This window comes from Leucoraja erinacea, chromosome 30 (assembly GCF_028641065.1).
Source record: "Leucoraja erinacea ecotype New England chromosome 30, Leri_hhj_1, whole genome shotgun sequence".
In the NCBI taxonomy this organism is placed as follows: domain Eukaryota; kingdom Metazoa; phylum Chordata; class Chondrichthyes; order Rajiformes; family Rajidae; genus Leucoraja; species Leucoraja erinaceus.
This window is the reverse complement of record NC_073406.1, coordinates 21,259,518-21,272,116: the sequence shown is the minus strand read 5'-3', so window position 1 is coordinate 21,272,116 and position 12,599 is coordinate 21,259,518. Positions and strand designations below refer to the sequence as shown.

General features: G+C 46.7%; 1 protein-coding gene across 1 annotated transcript in view; it reads right to left on the bottom strand.

The window, feature by feature from the left end:
* nmnat1 (nicotinamide nucleotide adenylyltransferase 1) overlaps positions 1 to 12,599 on the bottom strand; it is a 57,977-nt gene that overhangs the window by 22,308 nt on the left and 23,070 nt on the right. Inside the window, exons 6-9 of the mRNA XM_055659020.1 lie at positions 12,386 to 12,513; positions 8,203 to 8,386; positions 6,146 to 6,264; positions 4,363 to 4,771 (exon numbers count right to left, since the gene is read on the bottom strand). Of these exons, the coding sequence (XP_055514995.1) occupies positions 4,363 to 4,771; positions 6,146 to 6,264; positions 8,203 to 8,386; positions 12,386 to 12,513 (840 nt within the window). The remainder of the gene's footprint in view (positions 1 to 4,362; positions 4,772 to 6,145; positions 6,265 to 8,202; positions 8,387 to 12,385; positions 12,514 to 12,599) is intronic.

The following is a 12,599-nucleotide window of genomic DNA, read 5'->3' as shown; positions in this document are numbered from 1 at the left end:
ATCTTATAGCGGAGCAAGATGGCCTACTCCTACACAAAACACGTAGTACGGTCATGGACAGATTCATGGGTGATTATAGGACCCATTTTAGTAACCAGCCTCCGCCATCTTGTTCCACCATTTTGCTTCCGGCCAAAGATCGGATCTTTGCTTCCGCCTCCGCTCTGGTATCTTCACTTTGGTCTTTGACTTTGACCATGCCGTCCACATCGACCAGTGTTGCCTACTGCTCTGCGGTAAATTGTTCCAATCGCCAATGTGGGCGACCCGACATATCTTTCTTCAGGTTCCCCGTTAAGGAGGAAAGGTAAGAAAAGACAAATAAATCACAATAAAAGCGAAAAGATGCCTATGTTCCTTCCACAGCGTGCGGGGAGCCTGGCCCGGATCAGCACAGCCAAGACACCAAAGTGAAGTTGCGGGGAGGTTTACAATGTTTATTATTTAATGTCCCTTGTCTAGTCTGAAATAAAGTTCATCATTGGAAGTAAAAATCAGAAGAAATATAATTGTGTGTGTTATATGATTATATACATCTATATCACATTCATGTATGTGTGTTCTTTCCAGCACAATCTAGTTAGTTGTATGCTCATGGAATAAAACCATCCTTAAGTTATACATATTTTGTAAATCTTGCTCAAAACAAATTTAATTTTGTGAAATTCTTCAATTAGATAACCCCACCATTACAGGCAGATCTCATTCCACTCTCTGGCTATTGGGAAGACCAGACCCCTTTTTATTTGTGGAGAAACAACTCCATAGAAAATAGAAAATAAGCACAAAAACATTAAGTAACATTCCAGGGCTAGAGCAACTGGAATCTTCATATTGCTATTATTTTCCCAAATGTGGCAATTGTGAACAGTGTGTGATTAGATGAATGAATTACAGAGTGCAAGTGTAATGCAAAATCAACTCAAACACAGCTTATGAGCCATTTAAAAAGAAATGATTTAAAATATATTAAAAAAGAAAATTACCAGTCAAAATTTATAAACATTTTTCTTTAACAAGAATTAACAGAATTATGAACTAACAGAATTATGAATCTAACCCTATATCACACACCCAAACTGTTCCCCCGCAACGTTGATTACACTGCGAGTCGGGTCGGGTCGGGTAGGTTCCGGTTACTAAAATGGGCGGAAAAAATGCCCAGGATCCCCTCCGTAGTTTACTACACGTCAGCCCATTGCATTTCGCAGGAGTGGCCTATAAGATCTTTGTTCAGAACTGCCAAGGAAAGGTACTCTGAGAAGTTGAGGAGCAGGTTCTCAGCTAATGACTCTTCTTCAGTTTGGAAGGGCTTGCAAGAAATCACCAACTACAAGAGGACCTTTAGATATCTAGATAAAATATCCCTTCTATCCAGAGACGCTGTCTGTCCCGCTGAGTTACTCCAGCATTTTGTGTCTATCTCAAGATACCTCTCAGGAAGATCGGTGATAAAAGGGCAAGTCTTGAACAACGAGATGCAAAGAGCATGGTTTTGTGGAGTGGAAGAGAAGGGATTGCTTACCAAGGGTGTAGCAATTAGATTCATATTTGTTTACACTAAATGGAAGATTTCACCAAGATTCCCCCTTCTTAACCAAAACCAACAAGACTTGGCACAAAATATTTTTTATTCAGACCATTGCAGAATCACAGAGGCCCCACAGCAGAAGCGTCCATATCATAAGCAGTAAATAATCTTCAAGTCTTTCTAAGAATACTTAAACATATAAAACTTTCTAGCTTCATCAATGTCACCGGTCTCTGCATGCACTTTGTTTGCCCATCACTTGACGCGTGCTATCCACAAGAGATGTTATCCTTTTTGTCTGGGCAAGCAGCAAGCGTGCTCTATCTCTGATGCAGCACTCTAACTCCCTCCAGCTCGAGTTATTGGAGCTACTCTACAGAACACCTTGGTGCCGCCCAGCAGAGGTTCAATTCCTGAGGGGGTGACAATTACACATGGTGCACTTCTTCACCTCGTTATAAACCAAACCGTTTCTCAGCGGCATTAAGAGAATGTTCACCCTGGTCGCATATCAAACGGAACAACCAATTCTGGGCGGTCGGGCAGAATTACACTTCCAAATGAGATTTGTTTTTGTCTCACAGATCGGCCGTTCATGACCTTTCATTCGGCCAACGGGTGAAATGTTCTGCGAGAGTAATAATTGGATGAATGATTGAGAAAGAACTGCAGATGCTGGAAAAATCGATTATGCCTTCTCTCCATAGATCAAGCTGCCTCACCCGCTGAATTTCTTCAACATTTTTGTCTACATTAGATGAATGGTATCGGTTTGGATGTAACAGTGCTTTTTTTCCCCCCCAATGTGTCACAGGTATCGTGGTAGTGCACAAATAAAATCTTTGGCGGACGAAAGATATTGGAGTAATTATGTGAGATTAGTACTAGCGTTTGTAATAAACACTAGTTGTGCCAATAACCTCTAATCGTGCCCTAGAAGAGCGGGTAACACAAGAGTGAGTTGCACCGTGGTCAACCTTGTGGAGGACAAGAGTAGAAACAAGGAACTGCAGATGCTAGCTACAAAATGATGGAGCAACTCCGCGGGTCAGGCAGTATCTCTGGAGAACATGGATAGATTGATTAGTAGGGGTGTCAGGGGTTAAGGGGGGAGGCAAGGAGAATGGGGTCTGGAGGGAGAGATAGACCAGCCATGATTGAACAGCCTAGTAGACTTGATGGGCCGAATGGCTTAATTACGCTCCTATCACTTATGGACTGCTGATAGATGATGTTTCAGGTCAGGACCGCCAGCGTCTGAAGAATGCTCCCGGCCTGTCACCTATCCATATTCTCCAGAGATGCTGACTGACCCACTGAGCTACTCCAGCACTTTGTGTCTTTTTGTTTATATAAAAATGGAAAACAAGGTTCTTACTCACCAAGTCACTGCCCTGAGAAGAGTTTATGCTTCGGTGCAGGGACGTTATCAACAACAGCTAAGGGTAACTGAAAGGAATCCTGTGAAAAGGGTAGATTGGGAGGTGGAGGATTGTTGGGATAAAGGGAATTCTCTCCCAATCGGTGCAATGTGACATTGTATCAAAAGTTCCACACTGACGTGTCAATTTTCCACCATTTTAATAAATTGGACGAGGGCATTACTGCACATCCACTTTTGTGAATGACACTAAGCTAGGAGGCTGTGTAGCATGATGCATGCCCCTGTCCCACTTAGGAAAGCTGAACGGAAACCTCTGGAGACTTTGCACCCCACCCAAGGTTTCCGTGCAGTTCCCGGAGGTTTTTGTCAGTCTCACTACCTGCTTCCACAACCTGCAACCTCCGGCAACCTCCGGGAACCGCATGGAAACCTTGGGTGGGGCGCTAAGTCTCCAGAGGTTTCCGTTCAGGTTTCCTAAGTGGGACAGGGGCATAACTCACAGGCAATTGAACCTTCACAGCAGTAGAGAGGGATCTCCTAGGGAGAAGGCAGGAACGGGGTACTGATTGGGGATGACCAGCCATGATCACATTGAATGGCGGTGCTGGCTCGAAGGGCCAAATGGCCTCTACTCCTGCACCTATTGTCTATTGTCTGTTGTCCTACGATAGACACAAAAAAGCTGGTGTAACTCAGCGGGTCAGGCAGCATCTCTGGAGAAAAGGAAGAGGGGAAGTTTTGGTTCGAGACCCTTCTTCAGAAGTTATGAACTTATAAACTCTGAAGGCTTTTTGGGTCTCAACCCGAAAAACGTCACCTATTCCTTTTCGCCAGAGATGCTGCTGCACCTGCTGAGTTACTCCAACTTTTTGTGTCTAATATCTTCGGTTTAAACCAGTGTCCGCAATTCCTCCTGACACGGAGGGTTCTATGCACTGGTTTTTGTTTAAGTAAATCAGTTCAATAATTATATCCAATTCAAATCACCAACAGTACCTAACATTGCAGAATATTCTTCTCCATGGTAGACAAAAATGCTGGAGAAACTCAGCGGGTGCAGCAGCATCTATGGAGCGAAGGAAATAGGCAACGTTTCGTCCCGAAACGTTGCCTATTTCCTTCGCTCCATAGATGCTGCTGCACCCGCTGAGTTTCTCCAGCATTTTTGTCTACCTTCGATTTTCCAGCATCTGCAGTTCCTTCTTAAATCCTTCTCCAGGGCCCACTCTATGCGGACGAAACCGTTTCCCACCTGTTACATCCTGTTCCTCCAACCATAGGAGTCCAACATGGGCCTTGGTAGCAATGGAAAAATATTTGCTATCTTTATTCAAACAGCCAAATGTAAAAGCAACAAAGGAGTATTAAAGAGCAGGTGGAAAGCCATCCATGATTTAATATCCCAGACAAAGCATTCAAGAGAGATTCTGTTGCCCAGCCTAAACACTATACTGCGTTCCTGCTCGATTCTTCTTTGTAACGCTGAAAAGGTGCTAAAACCACACCGGAATTCCTGTCCTCGCTGTGCTGGTCGTACAGCTGATGCCATAGAATATAGTCAATGACCGGATCGGGAACCACGTACTTAATGCTGTGTCCCCTCCGCAAGGCGCGGCGCACCTTGGTGGCCGAGATGTCGTTGTCGATCCACTCGGTCACAAGGTGAATCTTGTTCCTGCACTGCCAGAGGATGTCGGACTCGAAGATGCATTTTTGAAGATTGCACGCATGTCGGCTGATGCAGACCATCCCGAAGGTGCCCAAAATCTCCTCGATGTCCTCCTTTTTCCACAGGTCCGGAACTCCAAATGACTCCAACACGTCTCCTCCACAGAGCAGCATCAGCTGCGGTATATCTGTGAATGGAGGAAGGAGCCAGGCCGTGAGACCCAAGAGGCCACGCAAATATTGTTGAAGACAAAACGTGACAGTCTCAAGATGCATTTACAAAGACAAAAGCAATTTTAAAACTCTCTCCTGAGGTTAGTAACTCTCTTTAGACTGAAGAGATACATAGGAAACAAGTTATTCCCTACCGAGTCCGGGGGCAACCAGTGATCATTGTGTACACTAGCACTATCCTACATACTGGGGACAATTTACCAAAGCCAATTAATCTACAAATCTATACGTCTTTACAAGGACAAGGCTGGAAACTTGTAGCCATATGGAAAGATTGTACAGGCTGCGGTTGTTACCTTTAGAACATGGGAGGGGGAGGTATGTTTTCAATTAAGTTTGTTACGTTATAAGGGGCTAAGAGTAACTAGGGGGGGGGCTAATTCCCACAGAAGGGCCCAAAGCATTGCAATGCGTGCATGGATTTAAAGTAGGTGTTAGAAGAATTATGTGGGGGGAGGGGGGGGATGAGGAAATAACATCACCCATGAAGGGTGTAGGTGCAGACTCTCACTGTGGATAAAGAGTCTGTGGGAAGCTATATCCCACAGCGCTACAGACATTGCCACAAAGTTGGATTAAACCAGCGAGCTCTTCTTCATCCGACATAGACATGATGGATCAAATAGCCTCCTTCTGCGCTATACATATTCCTGGGCTTGGAAACTGACACTGTTCCATCTGATGGACAAGGATCCCACCCAGGTCACCTATGGCAACCTTCTTATCAGGCTCCAGTTCAGTTGTTTAGAGATACAGCGCAGAAACAGGCCCTTCGGCCCCTCCGAATCTGCACCGACCAGCAATTCCCGGCACATTAAGACTATCCTACACACTCTCGGGACAATTTACACTTTTACCAAAGCCAATTAACCTACAAACCTGTACGTCTTTGGAGTGTGAGAGAAAACCGAAGATCTCGGAGAAAACCCACGCAGGTAACAGGGAGAACGTACAAACTCCGGACAGTCAGTCAGGATCAGGATCGGGATCGAACCCGCGTCTCTAGTGCTGAAAGGCAGCAACTCTACGGCTACGCCACCGTGCCGTCGCTCCTGGGCTTATAGCGTGAAATACTGAAGGAAAAAGTCTTCCACCTTTCCTCCTCCTCTCGCTCTGGCTATCCCACCTCCTGCTGATCAAGGTTTTATACGAGGATAATATTAAGCTAACATGTGATATATTTAATCTGAGTGTTTATTACTGTCAGAGGGCTTACAATCAGAAAACCTAGAGTTCTTGCATGGGGGATTTTTTTTTTAGCCACACATTTACTTGGTATAAATAAGAATATAAATAAGCACAGATAACAACACATGATCCATCAGCACCTCTTTCATCTATCACACAGACGTCTTTCTCTTCGATCTTCCGTTTCTTTCCCTTCCGGCATTGAGTGGCGCTCTTTTTATCGATGACGAATTGGTTCTTCAGATTCTCGCAATGATGCCTGTTCAAGAATCAACATTAAATAATTGATAGTCTTCCTTCCAACACATTTTTGCTGAATATCAATCACAACGCGTTCAGAGTACTGTGTTCAGTTCTGGGCACCAAGTCATAGGAAAGATGTTGTCAAGCTGGAACGGGTACAGAGAAGATCTACGAGGATGTTGCCAGGACTAGAGGGTCTGAGCCATATAGGCAGTAGGCTAGGAGGAGCACAGGAGGATGAGGGGGGATTTATTTATTTATTTTATTATTTATTTCGAACAGAATAAAATAAAAAGCAAGTGTGAAACTGGTGTATAAGGTCATGAGAGGAATGGATCGGGTCGATGCCCAGAGTAGGTGAATCGAGGACCAGAGGACATAGGTTTAAGGTGAAGGGGAAAAGATTGAATAGGAATCTGAGGGGTCACTTTTTCACACAAAGGGTGGAGCGAGCTGCCAGAGGGGGCAGTTGAGGCTGGGACTATCCCTACGTTTAAGAAACAGTACGCATGGTACATGTATAGGACAGATTTGGAGGGATATGGGCAGGTGGGACTACTATAGTTGGGACATGTTGGCTAGTGTGGACAAGTTGGGTTGCATGAGTCAATGACTCTATAACTGTTATGGCACGGAGTTAGCCATTCAGCCCATCAATGCTGTGCCTGCTGCAGGTAAAAAATGGTTCCATTTTCTGCTTGTATCCCAGCAATTAATTATCTCCCAAGTGTCTGCCCAGTTCTCTTTCCAAAGCCCGGTCATTGCTTTCTCCACCCTAATAGGGAATTAATTCCAGACTCTAACCTTGCTCAGCATAAAATAAAACTTTCCATTGCACCCCACGTATATCTTTGGTACTGAATGTTAAACCTGCCTCTCTCCGTCTCTGAAGCAGCCACAAAGGAGAACTGTTTCCGTCCAGTTATACTCCCTAAACCACGCATGACCTTGCGTAACAGTCAAGTTCCCTTCCGTCTTGCTCAATCTGTATATATTTTCTCCAAAGGAATTATATAACACACTTGGTTCCTGAAACAATCCTCTGCACATCCCTGACCACTATCCAGCCAGTAAAGTGGCCACACAGAGACACCAGCAAGGACAGATTCAAATTCTCACTGAAGATGTACGCTGTGGAAAGCCCAATTGCAGTCATGTATTGCCTTTCCACCTGCTGGTTAGCTCACGACAGAAGCTTTTCACTGTATGCCATTAGGACTGTAAACTCTTATCTCACCAGGGACTAACTTTACTGTACCATTCTACTGTTTTCCTTTTTCTTCCTCCCACACTATGTAATATGTAAAAGAATACGTGATTCTTTTCCATTTTGCTTATAGTTTGTTTGTTTGTTTGTTTTTTGCACAAAGTCCGCGAGCATTGCCACTTTTCATTTCACTACACATCTCGTATGTGTATGTGACGAATAAACTTGACTTGACTTGACTTGACTGTACCTCAGTGCACGTGACAATAAACTAAATTGACTGAATTGTTGACTTGTATTTGGTGCTCATCTCTAGCCATCCTTGGGCGGAGAGCTGTACTCTTGAGCATCTGAGCGAAGGATGCTCCCTCATTTTCCCACGCTTTGAAGCCACATTTTGGAATACCATTGGAAAATCAGGAGCTATCAACCTCGGGTCACAAGAAGCTGCGGAGGCTGAAATCCAGTGCAAAACACAAAGACTCAGCAGGTCAGGCAGCATCTGTGGAGGGATTGGACAGATGACGTTTCAAGTCAGGACACTTTGTCGGACTGCCCCTTTCTACGACAGATGCAGTCCTTTTCCAGGGAGATTCCTTCGCTCCATAGATGCGGCCTCACCCGCTGAGTTTCTCCAGCATTTTTGCCTCCCGTCGATTTTCCAGCATCTGCAGTTCCTTCTTAAACATTGATCGAAACAATGTGTTCTGACAAAAGGATAGAAGGATTATCTACAAGTTGACTCACCTCAGCACTTTGACAGTCTCCACCCATTCGTTCTGCTTACTTTCCCAGGTGTCCAGCGTCAACCAGTCAGACAACTGGATGGCTTTTTCTATCATAGCCACACGATGGTTTGCCTCCACAAGGCCCTTCTTTTTGTACGCATCACCCACCGGGGATATAATGCCCCTTAGCACCAGGTATCTCCCTGGAAAAGATACAAGCGCTGGGTAAAATTAAATGCCAGAATATACTGCATACATTTTATGTATAAATTAAGCGGCAGAATATATTCCATTCAATACAGCCAGGAAACAGGCCCTTCGGCCCAACCTGTCAGTGCCGACCCAGTTGCCTAATCGAACTCATCTCACTTTCCCATTTCCGTCCTATACATGTACCTTCTTCTTCTTCTTGCGTATGGCGTGCACAGCCTAAAGTTGTCGGACAACTTGTTCCGTTTGATCTTATTTGATTGTGCACACCCGGGTTGATTGCATTTGTCGAAACAGGGCGGACCACGTGAAGGTTGCAATCTCCCACCCCCTCCATGTACCTGTGTAGGAAGGAATTGCAGGTGCTGGTATAAAACGAAGATAGACACAAAAAGCTGGAGTAACTCAGTGGGACCCTCAGAATTTCGGGTCAAGACCCTTCTTCAGACGGGTCCCTTCGGAAGAAGGGTCTCGACCCGAAACGTTAGCCTTCCCTTCTCTCCAGAGATGCTGCCTGTCCCGCTGAGTTAGTCCAGCGTATTGTGTCTATCTTCTATCCATGTACCTGCATGAGTATCTTTTCAATGTTGTAATTGTACCTGCCTCTGCCACTTCCTATGGCAGCTCGTTCTATATACACAGCACCCTCTGAGTGAGACGCTTGTGGCTCGGGTCCCTTTTAAATCTTTCCCCTCTCATCTTAAACCTATGCCCTCTACTTTTTGACTCCCCTACCCTGGGGAAAAGGCCATGACCATTCACCTTATCTATGCCCTTCATGTTATAAACCGTCTCTCCTTTATGTGGTAACATCTTTTCAAATCTCCTGTGGAGTTGAAATGGCTGAACTGAGCTGAAGTACATGCAGCACCGCTGGAACAGCGCCAGAGACCCAGATTCCATTCTGCCCTTGAGCGCTGTCTGTGTGGAGCAAGCACGTTCTGCCTGTGACCGCGTGGGTTTCCTCTGGGTGCCCTGGTTTCGTCCCACATCCCAAAGACGTGCAGATTTCTAGTTTAATTGGCCTCTGTAAATTGCCCCGAGTGAGGGGAGTGGATGAGAAAGTGGGGTCAAAGTGAATGAGTGTGAACGGGTCAATGATGGCCGGCGTGGACCTGGTTGGCCAAAGGGGCCTTTCTCTGTGCTGAATCTTTCAATTTCACTGGTTCAATTATACTTTATTGTTGCATGTATCATGTACAGTGAAAACCCTTTTTTGACTTTGACACAGTTCAGTAACAATCTTACTGCAGGTGCACAACCGTTTATCTGAAATTCCGGAAACCGAAAAGCTCCGAAAATCGGACATTTTCGGTCCTGAAAAAAAGGGAGGGTATATTGCCCGGGAGGGTAGGAATCCCTAGACCTAGTACCGTGAGTGTCCACCGTGGGTCGCCCGGAGATGTTCCGCGCTCACCTCTCCGGGTGACCCTTGGTGGACACTCACTGAACTAGGTCTAGGGATTCACAAAAATGCTGGAGAAACTCCGCGGGTGCAGCAGCATCTATGGAGCGAAGGAAATAGGTAACGCCTCGGGCCGAAACCCTTCCTCAGACTGCCCTATCAGTCCCCCTATCAGTCTGAGGAAGGGTTTCGGCGAAGGGAGGGGAAGAAAGGAAAAGAGAGAGGAAGGATCTGCCGGACTGCTGTGTTGTGTATTTGTTTGTTTGGCGGAGTCTGAGGGGAGCAGGAGAGAAGGGAGAGAAGACGGGAAGGGAGGGAAAGGTCCAGCGGCGGGAACGGATGCCTGGGTCCGGGCGTGAGCTGAGTCCGAGGTTTGTAAACGTTGCTGCAACCCCCGGCCCGGCCCTCTGTGTATTGTTCACCGCGTCTTCCTGGAGAGAGGGGGGAGGGCGGGAGCCGGGGCTGTGTGCGTGAAGCACGGCGACTAGAGGGACGGGAGAGCTGCCCTGGGAGCGTGAGGGCACCTCCCCCTTCTCCATTCCACCTCACACCCCCCTCCCCATCTACCCCTTTCTTCCCCCTCTACCGCTCTACTCTCGGGCTCAGTCGGCCGGACGCAGCGTGTGTGCCGGTGTGTGTGTGTGTGTGTGTGTGTGTGTGTGTGTGTGTGTGTGTGTGTGTGTGTGGTGGAGTCTGAGGAGGGAAAATGCCGGCACTAAGAGCGAGCGAACGCGCGGACAGAACGGACAAAAGCAACGATCATAGGTCGGAATAGGTGACCAAAGATCTTTGTAGGTGACATTTCGGGTCGAGACCCCTCTTCTGACTGACTCAGGGGAAAGAGGAGCAAGAGCTATGGACGGTACTAAGGACAAGTGAATGGAAGATATGCCGATATCTCCCGTTTCCCTTTCCCTTGACTATCAGTCTGAAGAAGGGTCTCGACCCGAAATGTCTACCAACGCCGCTCTATGAACGTTGCTTTCGTCCGTCTGTCCACGCTTTCGCTCGCTCTTGGTGCCCGCTCTCCCCTCATGGCAGCTATTGAAAAAGTCGACCCGAAATATCACCTATTTCCTCCTATTATCACGTATTCCTCATCAGAGATGCAGCCTGATCCGCTGATTTACTCCAGCCTTTTGTGTCTGTCTTCGGTTTAATCAGCATCTGCAGTATGTGCCGTTTAAAAAGTACAAGGCATGTGCCGTTTAAAAAGGAAGTGATAAAAACATTTAAAACATTTAACAACACCTAAACTGTTCCCCCGCAACGCTGCGAGAGGCATAACTGAAGTCGGGTCAGGGTTACTGAAATGACGGAGGTTACGCTCCGGTGCAGACTACGCGTCAGTTCATTGTATTTCGCAGGAGTGGACCATCTTGCGCTATAAGATCTTTGCTCCAATTGATTTGATTACTCTAGCGCGGGGCCCCCTTAGGCGCGGGGCCCAATTGGGAGAAATAGGTCCTATCGGCTAAAGGCCGGCCCTGACCGGGTAACTGCCGGGATCGAGGCGCAAACTCGCGACCTTGCGGCCACGAGCCGAACACTCTACCACTGAGCCACATGTTAAAATTTACGCTATAAACCTTCCGTTCGGAAAACCGAAAAATCCCGAAATCCGAGAAGTGTCTGGTCCCAAGGCTTTCGGATAAAAGGTTGTGCACCCGTATAAATAAGCTTCATACTTAAGCACAAGAGTGTAAGTGTGGTAGATTACACTGGGACAGTGCACAGGATATGCCATGTTTCCAGCGCCATCTTGTACCCTTCCAGTTCAATCTTTTAATATACACAAAAAATGTCCAATAAACACAGTGCAGTCACATCACTGATGAAGCACGGCACGCATTGAAAAATCCCTTCACAGTGCATGGGTGGCAAGCCTACATCGTGAAAGGTGCACGTGGCTCCTCTTGAACCCATGCCACCCAGCAGCAGAACAGCAGAACCCACCCACAACAATTAGCACCAGTGCAAAGATCAAAATGGCGCATCTCCCTGACGCACAACTGACATGGAGACAAAGGAGCAGAGATTCCTCTGGTTGCCATTGCCATAACCTGGTACCAAACCAGATGGTAATAGCCTGCGACCATCCCTTTGCGTGATGTCAACGGAATTAATGTTGGAAGGGAAGTGGCAGCCGACACACACACACGCATTGAAGGGTGCTAACCAACAGTGAACTTCTATTCTTTAAGTTAGGAGTGGCACGGTGGTGCAGCGGTAGAGTTGCTGCATTACAGCGCCAGAGACCCAGGTTCAATCCCGACCACGGGTGCTGTCTTTATGGTGTTCGCACGTTCACCCCATGACCGCGTGGGTTTTCTCCGTATACTCTGCTTTCCTCCCACGCTCCAAAGACATGCAGGTTTTCTAGGTTAATTGGCTTCGGCAAAAAAAGTTGTAAATCGTAAAACAGGAAAATTGTACTGTTCCCTCGTGTGTAAGATAGCGTTAATGTGCAGGGATCGCTGGTCGGCACGGACTCGGTGGGCCGAAGGGCCTGTTTCCGTGCTGTATCTCGACCCCGAAACGAAAAAGTTGTAGCTTTCAAAGAGAGGGGAAAGCGAGTGAGTCAAACCTGTTTCATGAAGGTGATCGCGGGCCAATTCAAACATCCTCAGGTGCATATTTGTGATTGGGTTGAATGAGCCGCAAGCCAGCAACACCACCTCTGTACAGGTGTTCCGGTTCGCCATAGCGCTTCTGCTGCAAAACACAGACCAACGTGAGAAAAAATATAACCGAGGAAAGGTTCTGCTTTCAAATCTGCAGAGTAAAAATCTGGATCAACA